The sequence below is a fragment of the Platichthys flesus genome, chromosome 1 (assembly GCF_949316205.1).
Source record: "Platichthys flesus chromosome 1, fPlaFle2.1, whole genome shotgun sequence".
In the NCBI taxonomy this organism is placed as follows: domain Eukaryota; kingdom Metazoa; phylum Chordata; class Actinopteri; order Pleuronectiformes; family Pleuronectidae; genus Platichthys; species Platichthys flesus.
In genome coordinates, this window is record NC_084945.1 from 27,376,024 (window position 1) to 27,401,395 (window position 25,372).

The following is a 25,372-nucleotide window of genomic DNA, read 5'->3' on the forward strand; positions in this document are numbered from 1 at the left end:
AATACCCTTTATTTTTCATCCCTACAGCTGAGTGAGGTGAGTCAAACCTCCACTTCCTCACCCCCTTTAACATCACCCAAACCCCCGCAGCACTGATGACTAGAGCCCTGATATGACAACCAGTACACGACCAATTGTTCCAACAACAGCCCTCGTAAAAAACTCTTTTCATCACAATGGATTTTAATTTTGATGCATAATTAATTCTGCACATTCACACTAAAAGAAGCGTTAATGCTGCTACAATATTCGTACAGTATATATAGAAATGCATTTTTTATATTGAACATAAGGGGGAAATTCAATGCCAAAATGTGCTTCTAGTAAAACATGATAAATTCATAGAGTTGGAAGTGGAGCCGATGGAGAGCACGAACAATGGAATCAATCTAGAGAAGAAATAGAACGGAATACAGGGAGCAGACATTCACTTAAGTCATTTTAAAACCACTGTGTATCCAATAATATGAAGCATTTTCCTCAGGGTGTGTTTGTGAGTGTGAATGTGTGACGTGTGTGTGTGTGTGTGTGTGCGAGTTTGTGATGTGAATGCCTGTATGTCTGTTAATCTTAATTACACCTGTGTGGATCATCCCTTATGTTCTTGATCTTACAATAAGAGACGACACACACCCACACACCCACACAAACACACACACACACACACACACACACACACACACACAAACACACACACACACACACACACACGCACACGCACACGCACACACACACACACACACACACACACAAACACACACACGCACACACACACACACACACACACACGCACACACTTTATATTGCCAGATTAGCACTGTCCATTCTGGTCCAATCTTCCATCACACTATGTACCGTACTAAGACATAAGACGTACACTGATTAGCTCTGGAAACATTCAACCTTATGAACCTTGGATTTGCAGCTTGGCACGTGCACACATGTCTGATGGTGTGTGCATGTGTGTGTCTGTGTGTGTGTGATCCACGAAGCTTGACACGACGTCCTGCTGATTCTTCTGTTGGATGCGATGGGGTGATGAGTGACATGCCTGCATCGCTGATAGCAGTCTGTCTGAACAGATACACGCCAAAGAGGCTGGTGTGTGTTGTGAGCTGGGAAATTGTGGTTCGCTCCGTGTGTGCGTAGGTCAATTGTACAAAACAAAGAAGGAAGAAAGCTTTGAAGTTGGTGATCTACACTAACTTAGACTCTCCTTCCAATCACATATTCGTCTTCTCCCCATTTGATTTTTTCTCTCTCGTTCGCTCTGCCCGCCCCCCACCCCCAGGCACACTGTGTGTCAATAATGCTACCAGCTGCTCCACTGCTGCTGCTCCGTGTGTGTGTGTATGTGTGTATGTGTGTGTGTGTACGTGTGTGTGCACGCGTGAGACCGAGACACACAGACAGAGAGATAGAGAGAGAGAGAAGGAGAGACAGAGAGAGAGAGAGAGAGAGAGAGAGAGAGAGAGAGAGAGGCCTAAATCTGGTGGACATAAAGGACTTAATGTGATAGGTAATTATGTAGTCTGATCTCACATACAGGATTTAAGAGCTAACTATACCAGCCGTCTCCTGGAGACACACATGATGATGTCTATAAATAACTGTCATATGACAGTAAGATAGACAGATAGATGGCTAAATAGATTGATAGATACAAGGATATATGTACAGGCCTATTAGTCTATTGTCAGCACTTACATGTTATTATAGAGGCAAATAAAAAGTTGGCTAAACCAAGATCCTACTTAAAAGTATGTCAGTCGTCAGGTAGGTATAAATAAATAGGACATCCCATGCTAATATATAATACTGCGCTGTGTAAGGCTTTTTTCAAAATAAAATCAATCTGTAAATTAAATTTCTTTATATTTATCATCTATGATATCATGAAATGTAAAATAATGTGAAAATGCCAATGAAGAGATGAAAGAGAAAAAAAGAGAAACATTTCCCACAAAGAAGCTGCCATCAGCAATGTCTGGGTATGTATGGTTCATAAATGACTGATTAGTCGCTGTGTTTACTTTTTCTGTCAAAATTAAAAATCATATAGTCTCAATTTTTTTTTTACATCTAATCAATGCAAATTTATGATGTGGAGTGAAAAGAAAAAATATAATAATCAGTTTTTTTGGGATCCTATCTGATTGTATGTTATAATTTTATGTATTTTAATATTGAACAAAAAGTGAAATTTAGTTATTTTCCATATATAAATTTACTACACACTCGTTTAGACAAGGACTTAAGAAAGACAGTAAGGAGAAGCAGGACAAATGAAGGAAATTAAGAAAATCAGGAAGAAAAATCCTAAAGATTATGATGACGAGCAACATTCGCAAATTGTAGTCTATGTCCCATATGGACCCTACTCAGATATAAATAACAAATAATAACTATAAATATAAATAATAAAGTATACAAATATAATATATGAAAGCAGTCACTGGGACAGGGGTTAAGATTAAGAACAAGATGTTGGCATCGTGAAGTGAAGGGGAGGTAAATTGTGTTCTTATTTCTTCTCTTATTTAAATTGTTTGATTTCTTTACGCTTCCTGATACCCATTTTCATTTCCTCGGCCACCCCCCACTTGCCCCCCTCCAGTCTTCTCACTTCCTTTTCCCCTGTCATTTGTGTGACTGTTGATCCTTGCAAAGAGGACAGATCAAATATTTCTCCTCCAGTGTATGAGGCTTTCTACTGGGGCCCTCGCAGATATGATGATTAGGGCTGACGGACGAACGGGGGCCCCGGGTTTTGAAGTCTGTTACAGACAGCGGTGGCTTTGATAGCCCCCGCTCGTCTTGCACTAGATCACCAAAGACACCAGGCGCAAAAGAGAGAAGAGGAAGAGGAGGAGGAGGGGGTTATAGAGCGGTGGGTGCAAAAGAAAGCGAGACCGAGCGGGGAACAAAAGCATCTGTAGAGTGGTCAGGGCTGGCGGCAGCAGCGGCAGCAGCCGTCAGAGGCTTTTTGAAGTTTACATATGGCCCTCCCCAACATTTCTTTTCCTCTTTTCTCCCGTTCAACTCCTTCCTTCCCCTGGAAGTCTTCTGCTTCCCTTGTCCTTGAATGCCTTGCTCTGGCTTTTTTCTGTCCTTTTCTCTTTCCCACCCTTTGGTGACACCCCAGGTCAAAACCTTGGATACCCTAGATGGGGCGAAACAAGCAAATGGCAGCTCAGTTGGACTACCATGCTCCGTTCCCTGGAGATTCCCAAATCCCATGTCGCTGAAAACATTACCCATCATTAGTTTGTTCAAGGTGTTTCCCTTTGAGTAGAAAGAGCAAGGCAAGTTCATGTCGTGCATTTGTAGCCCTCCTGTAACACCACAAATCAGCCTGAGTGATCAATCAACACAAATGCAAAGCAAGTCCTCCAACCTAAACAACCATATACGTCATTTGTCCTCAGCCTCTTATAGAACACATAGGGGTGTTTCCACTGTCTGCGCCTCTACAGCACCACATGATAAACACGCCACATATAAACTAAGATAAATCACTTTTCAAAAATAAATAACAGATATTTTATGACGTTTCAAATATATGGAAAGGTTTGGTTAACTTTAGTTAATTGGAAAACATCTCTCTTCGGTGTTAAGCTCATGAACATTTGCTTTAGTTAATAAAATAAAACAGAATAACATCTTCCATGTTAAGGACCAATGTCCTGCTGACCTGCCCCGATCTTCTCCATGCAGACTGCAATATAACAATGTTTAATAACTTTGCTCCAGTCACATAGCCCAAGAGAGGGCTGTGTTACTTGAATGTAAGCGTGACATTATGGGGCACTTGAGACTGACAATGTCTCACACATCCACCAGATTTTTGCTCAGCGGTGATTAAACTATGGATCGTAATAATCAGCTTGCACAAATGACTGAAGGGATGTGTTTTAAGGTCAGTCTCCCTAAATACATATCAGAGGGAGAAAGGAGATTTTAAACATCTTCAATCCCAAGAACAGCAGTGGGTTAGCCACAAGAGTTTATTTTTAATTCTAGCTGAGATCCCCAAAGTTTCAGAAGATATCAAATAGGTATATTTATAAGAAGTATTTTGTGGTACAATTTGATGGACTTGTTCTCAAATAAAAACATGGATTATTAGGCTTAATTATTTCACTTTGTGCAAGCATGATATAGCTCTACATATAGAGTGGAACCCACTGTATTGTCAATAGAGAAACTATGATGAACTATATACGATACTGTCAGGTTGAATGGAACCAGATGGTTCACAATCCTCATTATGAATGGCTGGGGTGGATGATGGGTCAACAAAACATTTGATCCAGGAAAATGTGTCTCATTTCCATTTCCTATCAACAGTCAACCTTTTCTTTTTCAGTCATGGTTGTTCCTCATGTTCTAGACTAAGTTTGCCTTTGGAACATGGGGGTTACCTAACCGTCTACTTCCTTTAACCCAAAATGCAACCTTCTTAATGTTTCCTGGGTATTCTTACCAAAACAAAAAGCTTTCTGAAACATTAACTCTGCTTTTTGTGCTTAAACCAAACAAAAATATAGCGATGGTATAGCATATGACACTTATATGAATCCTTTTGTTTAAAGTTCATTTGCAACAGCTTCATGTAACATGTCAGTTTGGGTCATTCAGCTTGGAGGACTTACTGGTTAAAACATTGAGGTGAGGGCAAGTATCGCAGAGTCATAAGGTCACCAATCTGACTCAGTAACCTCACCCATCCATTCATTAGCTCTACCTGCAGAACCTTGAGGGGCTCAAGCTGATCTCAACTAAACTTTGGGCGAAAAGTCCTGGTTCCCTGTTTGTTTTCCTCTCTCACAGGGACGCTACCTGTCACCATCGTCCACCACACACACAGCTCACCCGTCAGTTATGACAGGGCTTGATGGACGGACACTGACTACCAATGCAGTCTGACTTTAAAGCAACTTCAGGGAATAGAAGAGGAGAAAACCTTTTGAAACAGGACACAGTGGACTGCACCAGCGTTAACTACGGCTTCATTCAATTCCACACAAAAAGTGAGCAAACTTTTATCCCATTTGTTCTCCACTCTGTACATTACAGTGTGTGCGGTGTTACACGTTGACACCCAACAGATGGCTTTTGTCAGGCCTGGAGAGCAAGAGTTAACCCAATCCCCTGCTCACCCTCCCTCGATCCCTCTCTTCTTTTTAAATGTCTCCCATATAAACAGATTTTGTTGCTGCTTAAAGTGGGCTCAAAATTAAAGCGTATCGTTTTACACACATATTGCATGCATATTACGGAGCCCCAGCTGGTGGCGGGCTGCTCTTAAGAGCCATATGATTAAGTTAGAGGTTGGGGTATCCGATAAGATTTGAGCTCTCTGCCTCTCTCGCTATCTCGCTGCCTATTTTACTGCAAACTTATTAAATGGAGGAAACGACGTTATTTTTTTTCTGAGTGTATGTGTAATTATTGTCACACACCTGTGACTCCCTGCCATCCACGACAGGGTGGAAGAGAAGGGAAGGGAAGGAGGGATGATGAGGAGGGGGAGGTGGAACGAGGAGAAACGTCGTTGGAAACAGCGGGAGTCCTCGTTTCAGAAAAAAGGGAAGAGGATAAAGAGGAGAGGAAAAACAAGAGAGCTTGTTAATCAGGCACTTTCTGTCACTGGCTGAACACTGATATCCTAATAATTCACACCGAGATAGTGACATCATAAGGGGAAGTGATGGAGAGATGTAGAGAGAGAGGAAACAAGAGGGGGAAAGTGGTTGCAAATGAAGGAGGAGGAGATGACAGCCCCAGAATGGACAACTGGGTTTGCCCAGACAAGATGACAGAAAGCGCAAAATATTAATAAAAAAGAAGACATACACTGACTGGAAATGTCCCTCTGAATCTCTCATTACATTCCTCACAAACAGGCGCTTGTTTAATTTGAACAGAATGTTTCTCAAGGAGCGCTGTTCTGAAAGTTTTCCAGCCAAGTTTCATTCTGTCATATTTTTTTCCCTCTCTCTTTCTCTTTTGCTGTTTCCCCCGGCAGACCACCCCTTCGACGGCTACAGCATGTGATATGATCCTCAGAAGACAAAGGAAATTACCTATTAAGTGGGGGAGATGATCTTCCTTTAGGCGCACACTCCAAAAAAGTGACTCACGATGTTGTAATTGTTTACCTTTGACTCGGCCCATAAGTCTCTCTTCCCATCTCTCCCTGTCCGGTTGTAACATAATATTTTGCGGTGCTGCTTTCAGAAGCCCAGCTCTCACTCTCCTCTTTTTTAGTATTTTCTTTTCTCTCTATCCGTTCTAACAGGACAGATGTCACCGCCCCAAACAGTCTGAGTCATGAACGCCTCCACAACCCTGAGTAACCCAAGGACATCAGGGAAGAGAGGACTGTAATTTTACATTTGAGACATTTGGCTGATGCTCTTAGTCATGGCAACTTGAGGGTTCAGTGTCTTGCTCAAGGACAAGCGGACAGGACCGGTAATGTAATGAAATAAATCAAAAGGAGAGCTCTGTATGTATGTTGCCTCTGGTTATTATTCATCACAAGGAAAACACAATTGTAAAAGGAAAAAATTACAATTTCAGATAAAAGTATTAAAAAAAAAACATTACGATGACACACTATCGATTGTGTTGAGGATTTATCTCAGTCCACACAGGTGATAAAGTGTCTTCTGTGAACTGTGTTCCTGTGCAGTCATTCATCTGTGGTGTTCACTTTAAGTTGCTTGACAACACAGGTTGTATAACAGTTCCAGCAGATATTCAGGAACTTCTTTTATGAGTTCAACAGGATTCAAAAGGTTATTTGTCTGTAGCGATGCCGTTCCCCCCAGATTGAGAGAAAGAAAAAAAGTGCTGGAAATAGCATCACAGAGCGAGTGGGCTGCATGTGCTTTTTTGGGTGTAATGTTTTAATAGAAAGCAGATGGCTACAGATGCAGAGGCTGAACGCCGGTGATGACACATCTTTAATATTTTAGAGTGGTCTTTGCTGTAAATGTTGCAGCAGCTGTTTCACAGTGCTGTAAATCTACAGTGTTTTTTAATTCTCTTTTTTTTTTTCTTTGTGTATTTGTGTGCATGTGTGACTGACAGCTATTGGATTTACCGTAAATTACAGAAATGAATATGGAAAAGTGATGAAAAGGCAGCAAAAAGGGAGGGGTGGGCAGGGGGGGGTTGTGCATATATAGCTTTGTGTGTGTGTGAAAGTGTGTATGCACCCCGACTGCTTGCTGCTGAATCAATTCCTCCTCATTCTGAACCCCGCTGAATATTCTCTTATTTTAGTTTGCTAGAGGCGGCTCACACACTGTTGCCCTGCGAGTATAGGAACTGATATTCAAATGTAAAGTGATACTAAAATAATGAGATGGAAGGAGCGGAAGAGCAAGAAAAAGACTGACGGAGGAAGAAGGGAGGCAGGGAAGATAAATTTATATTTGTATTGTGTTTGCGTTGCGGCCGTTGGTTCAGTTTTAATGTCAGTGGCGAGGAGAGAAGGTTTTCGCCGATGCGTCTGAGTCGAGGTGATTGTCATCAATTCGCGTCTTGGCATTTAAACCACCCTCTTCAAATACTCATATTTGAAATGCAAATACACGTGAATATGCCCAGAGAAATTAAAAGACACACACAGGAGTGAAGATATAACTTTTTACTGTTTTTTTATCATCGGAGGTTGCATTGTCAAACACTCACTAGAAAGAACGCAGGCAGATAATGTGGCTCACAGCAAAAATGGCATACTAAGTGATTATATATGTATTTGTCGTTATGTTCACTCGGTAGAGAGAAAGAGAAAAGAAGGCGAGATGCTCTTTTTATCTTGCCCTTGGCTTCACTGTTTGTGCCTCACCGGGTGTGTTCGATTAGGTGCTTCTCTTTTTTCCAATTTCTTCTTTTTTTTTCACAAGACGCAGCGAGAAAATATGATGCACATTTTTCCCCCTCTCTCCATCTCTCTGACACTACAGTTATTTAAACATCAATAGCCATGCGTCTTCTTTAGCACACATTCTTTCTCATATTGATATTTGTATATGATCATTACTTTTGGCCCTGCATGCTTTGTTATACTGCGTCAGCTTCAATAGGTGTAAGATCCAATACTGCAACCTCTGCATTCAAGCCCCCCCCCCCCCCCCCCAAAGAAAAAAAACAATAGAATAGTTCGGCTCATTTTATTGTGTAAGTGAATCTACCATAGGAGCTAAATTCAACATACAGAAGTCTGTGGAATCATAAAAAAAAGGCCTGTAATTGCATTCAATTTTGATACCGTCCTGCTTTTTCTTTCTAAACTTTTCATACTTGATGGGAATGAGGAGACAACCCTCTCCTAAAAACAGCACTGCTCCGTGTTCAAGTCAACAGCCTGGAAGAAAGACGTGTTCTTCTAGAACTTTAGGTAAGCTGACGGCGCTCTTTCACAAAGAGATTCCTGCTCTTTGTGAGAGCCCGCTTCCTCCCTCCTAAAGTTACAGAATATTTGATTTTTTCAAGCTTTATTTATTTAATTTGTCACATGATGAGAAGGAAGAGGAGGATGAGTGTGTGTGTGTGTTCGGTGATGGATTGATGTTGTTGATCACAGGATGGATTCATTTGTGAATCTTCAGCCTATACTGACTGCTCCCTGTGGTCCTCAATGATGTGGAGATGTGTATGCACATATTTGTGCATTAAAACATATTACAGAAAATTATTATTTTTTAATTACAGACAAAATTATACCTCTTCAAACAAATGAGCCTTTCCACTTTTTACATCACTATATAAGGGGGCCGAGGAAAGTTTATTAGAGAGAGAATGAGTGATGACAAATGAGTCAGGGTGTGAGGAAGAGGAGGGGGGATACGACAACGGGGGGCGGGGGGTGACTACCTGCAGAGAGCCGGCATCCAAATGAGAACATAATAACAACATCAGAGAGTGAGGAGAGGGATTGTCTGCGAGATGACAACGGTATTAGACAGAAGTCAGATAATTAAGAAATGCACTTAGTGTTTTGTCAAAAGTGGCCGTCAGTGCTGGTGATGGCGTTTAGTTCTGTGTGTGTGGGGGGGGGGGGCTGCTGGGACCCTGCACTCCATTCTGTAGATAATGAGCCCGGAGAAGAAAATGAAAGGATGAAGGGAGGAAGGAGAAAAAAGTAAACAGAGAGAAAATTAATTAATCAAATAATTCAAAAGTTGTGTTCTGTCCACACTAAGACGCCAAGTTCTTTTGGGCATTTCTGATCTAGCTGTCCAGTCAGGGAAAATGAGACACATCTTGGATAGGAGGCAAACAAGAGGGGTGGCAGAGGATGGGAGGGAGGAAGGGATGGATAGATTGGAGTTAGGGGGAGAGAGAGTGGGCCACAGGAATAAACCCAGCTCCCATCTGATGAGCAGCTTGTCCATAATACTGAATCCCAATCTCTTGCCAAGTCTGCTTCCTGATACAGAAACACGATAAGTGCAGACTTTTTCTTCTTCTTCTTTTTTTTTGAAGAGACTCATTCACCCTTCCTCCACACACCTCTCTTGCTTTTGGCCTGAAAGCACATCTAGCCGTTACTGTGGCGAATCAGGTGGCTGTTTTTGTTGCTTTGCCCCCCCACGACGTGAAAATCAAATTAAAGAAGTAGTGTGAGAGACTGAGAAAAAAAGAAAAGAAAAATTTGATGTTTGTATTCATCTCTTTTGTGGCCCACAACTACAGGACAGATGATGTGGCCATCTTGAGATCGTTTGTCATCTGTCGGACAGCGGTGACCTTGCAACGAATGCCGACCATTGCTCTGATATCATCTTTTAGAGAAAAGGAAAGAGATGCAAAGAGATAGAGGGCGACAGGGAGAGAGAGGGCTGTTGTTTTTGGTAATAAAGACAACATTTATGCCTTCCATTTGTGCTGCCAGTTAAAAGAGACACAAACATGGAAATCCATTATGGAACGCTTCTTAAAAGTGTGACCAATCCTTGTTCAGTCAATTAGAGTCTGGAGACTGAGAATATGATGTTTGTCTCTTTAGCCCCCGACGCATACAGATCAGCCTGGATTTGATGATGGAAAGAGAGATTTTTTTTTCAAACAGATAGACTGAGGGAGAAAAGGAAAACAGAGAGAAATGGATGGAGGGGCAGCGCAGCCAAGCTCTGCTTATCTCTTTTCTTCTCCTCTGCTTTCCTGCTATTTTTTTCCCTCCCCTCCCATATACAAAAGCATTAATGTGCACAGCTATGTGCTTTGCCATTGTTCTGTGTTTAAAAGCTTAAAAAGGGGACGTTGTGTGTTTGTGTAACTGGCAGAGTTAGCAGTGCGCGGCCGTGTCCAAAAGCCCGTACTTAAAGTTGCTCAGCGCAAAAATAGGCCGCATAAAAGAGAGTGAAAGAAAAGCAGTTAATAAGAGTGGTTACCCCAGAATGAGCGGGGATGAGGTTTCACATTAAAAAGATTTATCTTAAAGTATGGTGCTAATCCCTCCAGTTTTAATCCCACACACACACACACACACACACCCTCCCCTCTCAGCACCCTTTTCATTCCTACCGAGACATAATAAAAAACTATAAACCATAAAGTTCTTACAATTTCTGGAAACTGGCAAATGCAGGGCGCCCTGATTTTACAAGGATTCCTGGCCAGTGAATCACAGAGCTCGGAGGACTCATCTCTCTCACAGCAGATTATTAAACGAAAGAGGAAGTCATGGGGTACAGTGGAGGGCAACAAGGACAAAGGGAAAAGGAAAGCGGGTAGAAGAGGAGTGCATGTTTTCTGTGACCTATTTGATGGTTATCATGATGGCAGAGGTTGTGGTGATAGGTGGCGGAGGGGTGTTTTCATGCTCTCTGTCACACTCGGCTGTGTCATACAAGCTGGATGGATGCCTCTTGTCCACTGCAAGCTGCTTGAACGAGGAAGCATATGGGTGTATGAGAACCTCAGCCCACTTCATGAATATTTTATCCATATTTCCTGTGTGTGTCTGGTGTGTGTGTGTGAGAGAGAGAGAGAGAGAGAGAGAGAGAGAGAGAGAGAGAGAGAGAGAGAGAGAGAGAGAGAGACGGACAGAAAGGGAGGAAGGATATTTTTCTCTCTCTAACTCTCTTTCACTTGTCATTGCAAAAACTCACAAGGCTTACTTTGTGGCATTCTAATCATAATTGCCAATCCTGAATACAAATCTCTCAGCGCTAAACACATTGAGTGAAATTGAAATGACAAAACGAAGCTCATATAACATTGTAATCAAAGATACATTCAGGGGGGGAAAAGATGAAGAAGAAGAAGAAAAAAAAAGTTGAGTCTTCTTCTGCAGCCAGTAAGAGATGAGGATCAGGGGCCAGTTATTAGCTGGGCCGACGAACAAAGAGCCACAGTGTTGGAGGCCAGCTTAACGCCGAGGCAGTTACTGTACCTTTCAAAACTAATATGTAACCATATCTGTTTTAAAAGGACGATTCATATTACTGTGAATGCATGACAAAAGTTGTTCCCATCCCTGCAACTCAGGAAACTGGAATCTCACTCGCAGCCCCCTCCTCTACACACACACACAGACAAACACAAGCATTCAGTCGTGGGCCTGGCCTTTTCCTGAAAGCATCCAATTTAAAAAGATGGCAACATAAAATGTTTGCAATGATGTAAAACATCCTCAGCTTTTTGACAGGACAATGGTGCTTATTGTGCCGTATTGTAACTGTGGCAACTCCAAAGGTCAGCGTGGGTGTGTCCGTGCAGACAAGGGCGGCACAGAATGAAAATTGGGTTATATGTGATCAACTAAGTTATTAATCAGATTAAAATGGATTCCCTCTGCCTGCTGTTTAACTGGGCAGGAGGGGGGAGCGAGGGGGGTGGGGTTGGGGGGCTGAAGTAAAGTCAGGGAGGAGGGAAAAAGAGGTAGAACAATAGTCCAGTGTTGACTCATATGAGAGCATAGAAAGTCATTGTTTCAGGAGCTGAAGTCACATTGGCAGATGAGTTCGATAAGGACCAGCTCTCAGAAACATGCCACTGCATGTAACCAGTTTGTCTGAGAGCATGTGCCCTTGCCATGGATGCCCCCTAGCCTCATCCAGGTAACCTCTCTAATCCTGATTAAATCACTGTAATTAGAACAAGCGGCGTTCCTCCACCCCCATATTTCCCTAATAAAACAATGCAGCAGTTTAAATCCGGTCGCTGGGATTTGCAACGCAACAATGCAGTTTATATCCATCTCTGCCGAGGAATCAAGTGTATTTTCTAACTGCTAATGTTATAATGTTGCCAGCTTATTTGTCTCGATGCTCGCTATTCTTATTCTTATTCCCCCTGCGGTTTGTGTTCTCTCTCTCCCTTTTCTCTTTTTTTCCAAGCACAACTTTGTTTATTTGAGTCTTATTTATTTGTTTCTTGGCTCTTTTTGATGTTTAAATCAAACATGTTTTTAGCGAGTGGTCGGGATCATCCTTCACTACAGGAAATAATGCAAGTTATTTGTCCTTAATTGCCACAGAGCTTTTCAAACACGCCAACTTGCTGCCTATGTGTCTATACTTGTGTATATTTTTTTGTTTTTATTAGTATCACGGCATGCATCCATTGATGTGGAATAACAGAGGAAATAAAAGTTGACATAGTTTCTTTTTTTCTCCTCCCCCCAACCCCCGGTTTCCTTTTCCCCCTGCCTTGCTCTCTGTTGTTTTTTATATATCTGTGTTCTTCCTTGAAGTTGCTGCAGCATTGTCTCATTATGTGTCGACTAGCTGTGTAAGTGTAGTTATTATGCCTGCGCGTCTTGCCTGGCAGTTCTCTCTCTCTCCCCTCTCTCTCTCTTCCTCTGTTGTCTCTCTCTCGCGCTCCCTCGGAGGATGAGGAGCTTTATGAGTACAACTCCTCTGAGGCGCCCTCTTCACATCTCCAGGGCGCCTGGGGAAGGGAACGTTGCATTCTTAAGAGGAGGAACTCAAACTGAACAAAGTCTACAGGAGTCTAGGAAGAAAAGAAACAAACAGCAAACTAACGAGATGGGAAGCAGAGATCATGTCAAATATATTGGGTTGGAAGGCCAATTTATAACCCATTGTTTCATGTTTTGCAATATCGAATACAATTCGCAATAACATGTTTATAAGTGCTTATACTCTACACTTAAAGGCACCTGATTTCCACATGAACACACACACACACACACACACAGGTCTGCAGCTCCCTGTAACCTCCACGCTCCCACGCTGTCTTCGCTCCTGTTTCTACAATAATGAATAGAATAATTGTCATGTAACTTTGCAATCATCCAGCATTCGTCTCCATTTCCTTATCAAGGGCAACTCGATACTGCCCCTCATTCACTGTACTTCACTTCCAGGAAACGTGATGTGGCCAGCATCAACGGTGTTATTAGTGAAGATGGCTGAGAGAGAGGATCATGGGAAGAATATGAAGCCTTTTCAAAAAGGACCTTTCAGCAGGCGCAGCAGCTGATATCTGGGGAATTAGTGAGGGGGAAAATATTTTTAGAGCTATCACATCTGCCGCGGAGAAAAGAAAGGCTGTGAGAGTGAGCAACAGGTACCATCCTCAGGGCTTGACAGCAGCTATTACACTTAATTGCTCTTTGAAAATGACACTATTTGCACTTTTGGGTGACAAGGTGATAATTCACCTCTGCAAGTTAAGCTGGTAATATTGTTGCACATGTGAAATAGCACCTCGACCTCACCAGCCTTCAGAGCTGTCGTCTCGGCATTGGCGGAGGCATACAGTGAGAGCGAGGGGTGAGGTGTATCACCAACAGTGGTTCTCTTCTTCTCAGTTACAGACAGACAGACAGACAGATGTCTTAATCACTGGAAGACTACATGCCCTCCAGCAGAGTGAGAGAAGTGAAAAAACGGGAGGATCTAAGAGTGTGGGAAAGTGAAAGGCAGAGATCTCAGAAGGAGGGAGGAGTCCTAGTGGACTTGCTTTGGTCTGAACAGAGACGTCACCCGCTTCACTGCGCAGGAAGTCAGATATTGGTCAAACCTTGGTTGAAGTTTTAATCAGGTTAAGATGTTTACTTGAACCTTTGCAACCCTGCAATTGAATCTGCTGTGAATAAACGACTTAACTGAACAGTCTGGTGCAGTGACACGACCACGGGTTTGAGCTCTGACAGCGACACTCTCTGATCCATAGCTGAGACGACAGAGGGGTGGCTTTGCAAGACGGGAGGATATCTCAAAGGGTCATTTGTTTTTTTTATTGTTTTAGATCTGGGGATGTGGCATAAATTCTTTAAGATTTCAGAACTTTATTTCTACTTATGGTACTTTAAAATATTTGTTTGGCATTTGTCAAGATATTGCATTCTGGCTTTTTATTATTAAATTATATTAAAGCTTTAAACAGAGATCCCCACTTTGGCTGAAGGTGTTTGGAAGAGAAAAATCAATAAATAATTATCCAGTATATCTCTTCAGAATATCAACAAATCACTGTTTCAAATGTGACCTGCCATATTTGTGGCTGTTGTTCAATGTGTAATTCATTTCCGCATTTGGGTTCTCATGTCAGTGATCTGGTGAAACTATTCAATTTTCTTTTAACCTGTTTGATTGCATGACTGCTCATGTGTTTTGACTCAAGGCGTCACAGTTCCCAGACCTCATCTATTAGAATGAGACCCAACTTCTCATAAACCAAATGTATTCTTTAACTGAGAAACACTGCTAAGTGTTCAGAATAATTACTACTATGCAGGTAAAGACTGGAGCGTCTGGGAGCAAAGAGAACCCAAGCCCTCTTTCACTCGTCAAAGCATTTTGTGGGAATATTTATGTGCGTGCCTACGAGTTTGCTAGACCAGATGAGGACAGCATTATTGGCAATTGCCAGTTTCTGCATTATCACAAGTTTTAAATTGTGTGTGCGTATGTGTGTGTGTGTGAGAGAGAGAGGGACAGACAGAGAGCTTTTATCGGACACTGAGAGCAGATATAACAGGTTGGTGTCATAAGTGATGGTCAGTGTCAGTAACCCTGTTGGCAGCTGTAGGCATTCTCTGCCTGATAATTAATCTTTGTATATATGTACAAACACAGCTCAAGAATAGATCCTTCCTCTGAGTTACAGCAATAAGGACCTAAGGAGTCCGATGGCCGGCTGAGGTCTGTCTTTGGGAGTCTGCATGTTGCGAGTTTTTGTAGTTTTAAACGGGTGTCGCAGTTTCCACACAAATTGCCAGTAAGGACAGTACACTACATCTGCCCCACTGTTCATCGTTTAGTAATTTAAATATACATATTTCTTGTGCAAAAACAAAATCATTTTTCAAGATTTCACTTTGTATTGAATGTATTGTCATTGTGTCAAAAGTGGGATGTAACAAATAAAATCAAATACACTATAATTTGAATTTGTGTGCACCAATAAACAAAGCACTTTTGGTTACAGTATCTGTGCTAGCAGCATAAGTGCATTAAGTAGCATGTGTGTGTGTTTGTTGGAAGCTTAATTTGTTAGGCCTACCTTTCTTCCACTTAAACCAGAAAAAGTGAAAATTACACCAGTAATGACAACTGTGATCCACTACATCTGTGCTTCACAGCGAGCCTACCAATCCCACCTTATGTCTTTAATTATCATCATTGCTGTATATAATGTGTGTATGTTTCACACATGCACACATACACACACACACACAAACACACACGCATCCTCAAACACATATATTTGCAGGGACCGATAATCTATGTATACGTTCCCTCACCCTTTACTCTAGCCCTTACCTTAACCTCATTCTAGCCATGACCCTAAAAGCATCATCGAACACCAGACACACACACACAAACACACACACACACACAGAAACACACACACACAAACACACACTAGCAGAACAGTGTTGTGGGACAAAAAGGTTACTGACACCGCATCAAGGCTACACAGGGGAAACTTATTAATTAACTCATTATTTACATTTTATATGTGCAGGGTTTTACATTTACGGCACAAGCAAATGGCCCAACGTTAAGTCTAAAATGGCTGCTTCTTATCTGCAGCAGGGGGAAGAGGCCATTATGTGACTCATTATTAGTTGTGATATCTGCATGTCAATCATCCTTCCAGTGTTCCCACTTCAACCTCTTAATTTTCGGAGTTATTTTGTTATAAACTTGTTGTAAGATTGGTGCATTATTCTTGTTTAAGAAAAAAACTTTTTTTTACTTTACAGTAAAGCCCAATTCATGCTCATTATAGATTGTAATTAAATGAAATAATTTATTTAATCTGATATTTTTAGACATTTAAATATTTTAGCGTTGTGTTGTAGCATAATTACGATCGTTGACAGTAAAAACAAAACTAGCACAGTGACCATATGAAATGTTTAATGTAAATTTACACCATAGAATACACATTCTAGTAGTTACATGGTGACAATGAGGCATGTCTGTTCATCCACTCAAGTCAACAAAAACGTCTCTTCTCAGTGTCATCGCCTGTGTGTACATGAGGGGACTCTTGAGAGTTTTCATCTTCAACAACAAACACCAGTAAACAACAGCACTTTTGAGGAGAACTATAGAGCACGGTGTGAGAGTACTTGTAAATTGGGAGTGCTGGGTCTAATTGATGTGAGAATATACAGCGTTACCCTCTCTTCTTTCTCTCTCCTGCCCACCAACTCTCTGTTTGTGTAGCCTACTTCTCAAATTGCAAGAGGTGCTCAGCCATGAGTAGATTCGCCTGCATGCTAATCCAAGTCCTACAGTTCTATCAACACCTCTCCAGCTTGTCAATCGCAACCTTCTGAAGCTCTGGTCTACATTAAACATATTAAATGAACGAGGGGTTTGAGGTAATGTAAGTAATACGACGTGAGTAGCAACGTTCGTGAGCAGTCATGGCATGTACAGCACTGTTTGAATAATGTAATACCTCATGTTGGATAATGCACGGCTATGGATAGGTCTGCACTGCATCCAAGTATTGATTGTGTTAAGCACATCTACAGTACAGCAAATGGTGCAGGTTCATATCAGTCTTTACACAGAATGTCGGACCTCAGTAACCAGATACCTTGTCTGATTACAGAGACCTCACGGCCACTGATGCTGTTAATGACATTTATTGATAAATACTGGGGCAATTTAGGGAGGAGTGGTTTAATGTTAAAAATGTGTGATAATGTGTGTGTGGATTGCCTTGATGTGTGTATTTTCTCATATGTCAAGGTGCAAGTAGATTCATGTGCACCGCACCCCTGTTTCCTATGGGCATACAAATGAAGAGACGGCCACTCCAGACGTGCGGTGCGTGCCCTACAACAGGTCCCATAGATTCAGAGGAGAATTTCGATATTAATGATTTATGCCGTATTTGCATACAAACCTAATGCAAACCCACTCCAGATAATCACATTTTGCCAGGTCTGAATTGAGTTTTAGGGACATCTCTGCCACCCCCATCTTCTCCACCAACACAAAGGGCTTTACAAGTGGACACATAAAAAGAGACTGCAATAGTGCATTTTCCTATGAAACAAGTGCTCCCATTATTTTTCTCATGTTATATCTGTAGCACGTGTGGCAAATCTAGTAGCTTTCACAATACTGATAGTATATCATAAACAATAGAGGTAGAAGCAAATTCACCAAATAACTGAACTTTAGCACAGTTTTGAGATAATAATTTGTATATCTTTTTCTACGTGCTCAACTATTTTTCTAGCCAGGTATTATAATTATTGTTGATTCAAATTTTGCTGAAAAAAAAAACAATGATCAGTTGATTAAATAGCAGGCCAAGTTTTAGAATAAGCTAATTCACAAAATGACTTCATCTTGGCCAGCAAATGCTTTATAATTATTAAATAAGGAAGTAGTTTTATGTACCTTTTGTGTGTATAGGGCATTAGTATTCGTATCAGCATCAATAGTATTCACAAAATAAACTGTGCCGTATGAGTATCAGTTGCAGTTGTATCCATAAGTAGTAAAAAAAGATGCAGCCATTGCTGTTATAGAAACAGTCAAAGTTTTTCGTCATAATTATAGTCATCATATATAATATCAGTTCTTGTGGCTGCAGGGGATAGACTGTAATACTATTAAACATTCTGTTAAGTATTGATATAGGTTTACAGGCAGTCTTTAGCATGTGGTACATATATTCACACTCATTGGCATCCAAGAGCCCCCATTCTGGTTCACGGTAAATTCAACTCGCTCGTTACTACAAAGATATGAAATGCATAAAGCCTGTTTAATCAGTAAGATTGCATCTGATGCATATATCACTGTAACAGTGCACACAGGTAGCTGATGGCTGGGATGGGAGTAGAGTTCGGCAGCACAAGTAACACAAGGTCATCCTAAGTACAACAACTCAGGTTTTGATTCAACTTGTGTTGCCAATAATCTTTTATGTATTTCTATGCTGGCTCAAGTGCCATCAGAAATATGGATGGTAGACATCTATTACCAGGAAGTTGAATACATAACAGTGAATGGCTGACCCAGACTTGGACAAACTAACACGTAAGATAACCTTTTGTTCCATTGAGAAAGCCTTGTATGCTTGGGTTGTCTATTTCTAATTGCAAATCAATCTGCCCACATTACATGGGTTCCTTTCACAAGCTTTCTTATTAGACAGTAAGTAGGGCATTCCCACACAACGACATAGATTAAACATACAATATATACTGTGTTTATACATCAATCTTTTATCATAAAAATGCTTTCACAATGTCATTATCTGCAGAGAGCCTGGTTCCATCACAGCAGGTGATACTTTGTCAGATGAAAAGGTCAGACGAACACATGCAGCTGCACTGCTTCATTATCAAAGAGGTCACTATCACTATGGGTTAATGCATCTTTTACTGTATTCTCATAAATGTGTGCACGTAAACAGGAGCTCTCCTTGTGAGAGAAAATTACATCAAATTATTTTGTTGGACCCAAAAGAAACAATTATGTCTGTTAACTGTATTAGATATAGATAATATAGATAAACACATTTAGTTCTCAAATGAATCATCAGGCATCAAGTGGGAAGAGAGACAATGGGTAAATGTGGTAAATTGATTGATGTACACAGGTACTGAGTCTTGCAATTGCACAATTAATTATTTATATTATTATTTGTTAACTTCCACCTCGTGCACAAAAAATGCAAATGTCTTAATTTCCAGTCTAAAGGACATGTTACTGATTGGATCTCAGTCTCTGCCCAAGCTAAACGGCCTTTCTGCATTTTCATTCTCTGCAGTTTATATAGCATCAATGTTTCAAAGCTCAACACAAACTTTTAGTTTTACTTTCTTCTTATACAGACAATGTTAGTAGCTACCCCTAAGCAGCGAAAGAACAATGTAAAAATAGAAAAAAAAAAAGAAAATGGACTTCCTTCTTCAGTCTCAAGGAGCAGCTATAACCTTACCAGAATCATGAAAGTTGACAGTTCATTTTTCACAGGGTCATAGATCGACGAGTCTTATAAAGTAATGGGCTTTTGGGAGCCAGCTTTATGAGAGCTAAGATAGTTAAGAGACATGTGGAGGAGATGGCATGGGGAGCTGAGGTCCTGCTCTGACTCATCCAGGGTTATTCCCTCCATGCTGTGGGGTGGGAGGGAGGTGCTGCACTCCCAGTAATATAAACGTGTAATAAAGATTAATCTGTTGCTAGTCGCCAGGCTGATGGCTTCTAAACTTGCTTCAAATAAGAGTAAAATCACTTCAGAGCCAATCTGGAGACCTTTAGTTAGTGTCTGAGATTCCTTCGTGGGTGTCAGGAAAGAAAAACATATATGTTTGTCCTTCGTGTTTGGTGTTTATGTGTGTATGCAGTGGTGGGAAACTGGAGTGGAGTGTGGCTATGCGTGGGGTTTTCTCCTGGTAAAGGTGAATATGTGTGTGGGTGTGAGCTTTACAGCAGGTACAGTGTCTGTAGGGGTTTAACACACTCACCAGGTGCATCTGGCCTCTTCATGCCCCCTGTGGATGCTCCTCCTGCTCCGCCACCAAGGCCATTGAATGCGGGGATGTTGTCATTGCTGTAGGCTCTGAGGACAGAGAGCATGTTCATCTGCTGCTCTAGGTGGGTCTGCTGCTCAGCCTTTAACAGTCCTGGAGGGCCTCCGGGAGACAGGAGGCCCAAGCCTTGCTGCCACTGCTTCTCCAGTGGCAAAGCTTGGTTTTGTGGATGGGGAACCAGAGAAAGTGCCATCATTGTGGAGGAAGAGGCTCCACTTCTTTGGGGCAAAGAGGAGTCATCTTGGAAATGTTTGGGGTGGTTTCGGAGGTGGTTTGAGGCTGAACTTCCTTCTTCCTCTCTCTCCATGTCCATGTGCCCATCCTCATCTCTTTCCTCCTCCTCTTCAGCCACTCCATCCTCTTCTTCCTCTTCCTCAGAGTGATTCTGTTGCTGCTGTCGCATGGGTGTGGTTGAAGGGGTCTCAGTGGCACTGTGCAACCCAGCCTTCACAACCTCATCATCTGATCCTACCTGGTCCTCTTCAGCACCTCCACGAGAGCTTCTCTCAACAATCTGGTCATCTCTGGCTGAGGAGGGTCCAAAAGCCTGGCTAGGCAGGTCAAGACATTGCTCTGGTGGGGCTATACAACCTTGAAGGGCCTGGTTTGCACTTGGTGATCCATCATACAAGCCACCAAACCTTCTGTAGAAGTCACTCTGGAAGGGGTTGTAGGGCTGGTCCAGGTGGTTGTTCCAGCCTCCGTGGTTTTTCTCTCCATCTCGGATTCCATCTTTCTCAAGGGCCACACCAGTGGTCTTATTGGAGGAAGAGTGAATAGTGGAGGTTGTGGGAGAAGTGTCTCCATGAAGCTCCTTGGCTATGTCAGACCTCTGCAGTTGGGCCTTACCCATGTGGTTGGCCTGGAGGTGCAGAGCCATGATCTCGATTGAGGAGGTGGAGAAGGAGCAGAAGAGGCAGCCATGCCATGCCACATTGTCATGGATGGTGACTGAGGAGCCTGGCAGAGATCCGGATGCAGACTCAGGCCGAACTGACACAGACAGATCAAGTGGTTCATACTGGGATCCAGGTTTCCCCGGGCGTGAATTCTGTTTGGCATCAGCCTTATCCTCTCTGTCCTGTTCAGTAGACATGGCTCGCTTGGCTTTGGGCTCACCATTATCATGGTAGAGCTGGGCCTGGAGCTGGACTGGACTCTGGTTGTCCTTTGTATCCTTCTTCATGGAGCCGAGGACAAAGCTGTCCATGAAGGCCTGAAGAGAACCTTGAAAGTGGACTCCATTCCCCATCATACTTTGGTAAGCCCTGCTTAAGTCAGAGAAGCTGGCAGGACTATCTGTTGCTGTTGAGACGAGGGAGGATGGGACATCAGCAGTCTTCATCTTCTCAGATGAGGAGGCAGAATCAAAACGGCGGTCACCACGCTCACGATCTCTGTCATGTGGAGATATCATTCCAGCTGACGCCCACTGATGTGGCAGTAATGGACCTGCCCTGAAGTCGAGGTTGGGAGGCATTCCCTTGAAAACACTGCGGAGGACGTCTGGTCGGGCAAAGATGCCGCCACCCGCTGTCTTTCCATGGTCCTCTTTATGGTCGGCGGAAGGGGTGTGGCCAGAGGATGGGCCTGAGATGGTGGAACCATTTTGACGCTCACGGTGGTGGCGCTCCAGGTGGTACTTTAGGCTGGCAGACTGGGTGCCAGCATAGTCACAATGAGGGCACCGGTAAGGTTTCTCTCCTGAGAGGTCAAGAGAGAGACAGAGAAAGGGGAAAGACAGAGAAAACAGTGAATAATTAGCCTGATTATTAGATTGACTGGTTATCAAAATCTATTTATTAGAGCAGGGAATGTGGACCCTAGGGTCATGTAACCTCCCTGAACACAGAAAATTAGGTCAAATGAGTAGAGCTCACAAAAAAATGCAATAAAACATTCAACTTCTGACTCCTCAAAAAGAGCAAGAAAAAAATAATAAAGCATAAAATAAAATAAACTAAAGAACTAAAGAACGATATGATTAATGAAGAAAGTGAAAAAGATCCTGCATCCAACCAAAGATCTCATGTCTTTTCGGCTCTGCTCCACTTGTGTGTGTCTGTATTATTGCATCTGTATTGCAATGTGGGCGCGGGGTAGGCATCTAAATATGGGTCGATCCAGCCTGATCCAGACCCACAAAGTGAGCAATCACTCACTTCAGCACAATAAAAAAAGAAAAAACAAACATTTCACCATATGGTGCTTTCAGTCCACTGTAAGAGATAATATTTTAAACTGACAACAAAACTGTCTTGATGCTATCTGTGTGTGCATGAACAAGGGCAGTGGTGGAGGGTATGAGGCTTCTGTCTGTGTGTGTTTCTGTGCAACTGTGTGTGGGTGTGAGTGTGCATGTGCTTGTTTGTGTGTGTGCTTGCAGTGGGGTCATCCCGCCTCTGTTCTGGCCTTGTTTGCTGTCAGGCTCGTGCCCTGGCGATGAGAGTGCAATTTCTCAGATATTCCCTATTTGCAGTTTATCTTGAGAAACATAAATCAGCCTCGGCATACGACCTGGGCAACCACCGGCTCACAGTAGTGCACTGAGAAGAAAGTATGGAAGATACACTATAATGAAAACTCAATGAGAATTAAAAAAGAAAAACCAAGACAGGAAATGTGCGGCCGACATATGTGAACCACATGTGTGTTACAGTAAAGTGCTATGCTAAAGAACAATATGATTCACTGCAGGATACACAGATCAAAGTGATTTATATTACGTTAAAAGAGGGATAAATCTGTTGTGTAACATTTACATATATTTATTTATGATGCTCACCCATATTCATGAACATTCCTGGTAATGGTATATAACACCAGCATTATTCTGCCAGAAGTGGATCTTCCACCGCAATGATACTTAGGCTGAAATAGAACACATCCTGCTAGCAATTATAATAGGCTTGGAGTCTGAGCCAGCTTTGGATTCATTAAACAATGAACAGAGAAGGGAAAAATGCTAAGCTTGATTTTTTCAAGATACATTTATTTATTTTTTATAATATATACCAATACAAATTTCCAAGAGTGCAGTTTCTGTTCGAGGGAGAAAAGCGACTGTATAAAAAAACAGGGTGGGAAAAGACATTTAATAAAGGGTTTGGCTGTGGAGTTTTGTGTATGAGTATTTCTGTATGTTTATTCTATTCAGTGTATGGCCTTAAAATGTTCAGATTATACACATGGAAACCATTTTATGAAAGGAAAAAACGGCATTGTTACGCAAGGCTGGCTTGAATGATTTAAGTCGGGCTGTGTAGTAAATCATGGATATAATTAGCAAATGGCATACTGCTCAAGTAATTTATCATTATTTAGAGGGCACCATTCCAGAAAAAGACTCTGCGATCTGCAGACCTACTGCAGAGTTCTCAAATAAAGGGCCACAAACACCAACTCAATACAATATTGATACAGGAGAGAAAAGAATAGGAGGGTATACAAAAGAAAATTGAAGGTGGAAATGCTGAAGTGAGAACGGGGGAGAGAAAAAAGGAGGGGGCGCATGCAGAGACAGATAGCCTTGACTATAGATAGAAAGACAGTGATTTGATATCTTTTCTCTTACACTAGAGTGGCTATGAAGCATAGAGTATATTTAAAATAAACCATACGAGATGAGCTTTTAACCCAATAAGTGCTTCTCCTGTGAGCTGCTGAACAGAGGCTCAGTGCTGATTTAATAAGGAAACGTCCCTGATGCAAATGATCATTCTCAATTCCTCTAACTGGACAAAATGATATTCTAGGAGCCAAATTAGACAGAAATTAGACTGATCTGATCTTTTTTTCCTCCTCTGTTTTTTTTCTTTCCTTATAAAAGGTTGTTAATGTTCATGAGAGAAAATAAAGATTAATGCCACATATACATATCTGAACAATAATGAAAATGCAAGCAAATATGTGTGACAGACCCCCTTGATGTTTATAGAGTAAGTTCAAATGGAAATAAATACATAGGCCTTTAGAGAGTGATCATCTTATTTCAATCTTCTATTAAAATTAGGAATTTAAATTTATCTGGGGTGAGCGAGACCGAAGCAAGAGCATTTCTGCATTGACTTGTGTTTACGTGTGTGTTTGTGCCATTTGGAAAGTGTGTGAACACATGTTTATGCATGTGTGTCAGCCTGAGCCGGTGTGTGCGTGTGTGTGTTTGTGTGTCTTAGAAGGCCATTTGGACTGGCAAAGACATCTGCTCCATCATACGTCAGGGGCCTGGTGTGACATCTGGGGAATATACTGTATCCTGCCTTGCAACATTACACACAATTTACTGCTAAAGGTCATTATGTACCCGTTAATCCACTTTTAATTGATATCAGCGCAAACAGCACAACCTCCCAGCCACATGACAGATCGCTGCCACCACCAAACCAGGAAATTGCAATTTGGGAGTTAAAATAAGATGGATACACTTTTTGGGGGGGCTGTTCCTGCTTCACCTTGTTGTATTACTTTGGACATTTGGTCCCTGAGGAAGGTGAAGGATACATGGATAATAAGAGCACCTGGTGTGTCTTTGACTTAGAAAAATAGAGCTCGTAACACATCATTCTCCTATGGGGCCTGCTCTTTCACGTCATGTTGCATGTACTTACTTCATTTGGCTTTGTGTGAAGTGTGACAGCAGCATAGAAACACGTTACAACCTGTACAGAGGGGCTATTAAAGTGACTTGGCTAGATATGACACGCTCGAAAATGAATTTCCATTTGGCCACAAGGATGAGAAAAATGCAATAATATAGAAAAGACATTATAGATATAATGTATGCACTAAGAACATTTTGGATTAATATGGAGCTCATTGGTAAATCTAAATATAATATATGGAATGGAAAAAAGCACTGGGCAAAAAAGTATGTAAGGAAAGACACTCTTTGATAGAGGTGGAAGGAGAGGAAGGAGGGGGCACAAGAGTGAGAGGAATGGGGGTGGGAGACCACAAGTCCCTCTTGATTCATCCTGATTACAAGGTTAGGTTAAGGTTAAGTGACATGGGCAAGTCCTGCCTCTCCTCTTTCTCTTCCTCCCTCCCTTTGTCTCACGCTCTCATCGTTTAAAGGTGAGCACGGACTCTTATTGGTTATGCAGCCCTGCCTGAAGTTATGTGTGGCTATTGTCAAGAGCGAGGACCTTTTTTATTTTTTACACACAGCTGCTTACTGCTAAATAGTGCCTTGTCCAGAAGGGGACAATCTGGGCCTCTAATTGCTGTCACTGAAGCCTAGATTCATTATGTGACTTTCCCATTAAAATGTGAGCATTAATTTGTATAATGAAATATCACCCTCTGCAGTGTGTTCATTAGCTGTGGCCCCACACTGTAGCGCCACAGCAGCACAATGTT

General features: G+C 41.9%; 1 protein-coding gene across 1 annotated transcript in view; it reads right to left on the bottom strand.

Annotated features, from left to right (window-relative positions):
* znf536 (zinc finger protein 536) overlaps positions 1-25,372 on the bottom strand; it is a 164,446-nt gene that overhangs the window by 22,102 nt on the left and 116,972 nt on the right. The window contains exon 6 of the mRNA XM_062390301.1: positions 19,949-21,718. Within this exon, the coding sequence (XP_062246285.1) occupies positions 19,949-21,718 (1,770 nt within the window). The remainder of the gene's footprint in view (positions 1-19,948; positions 21,719-25,372) is intronic.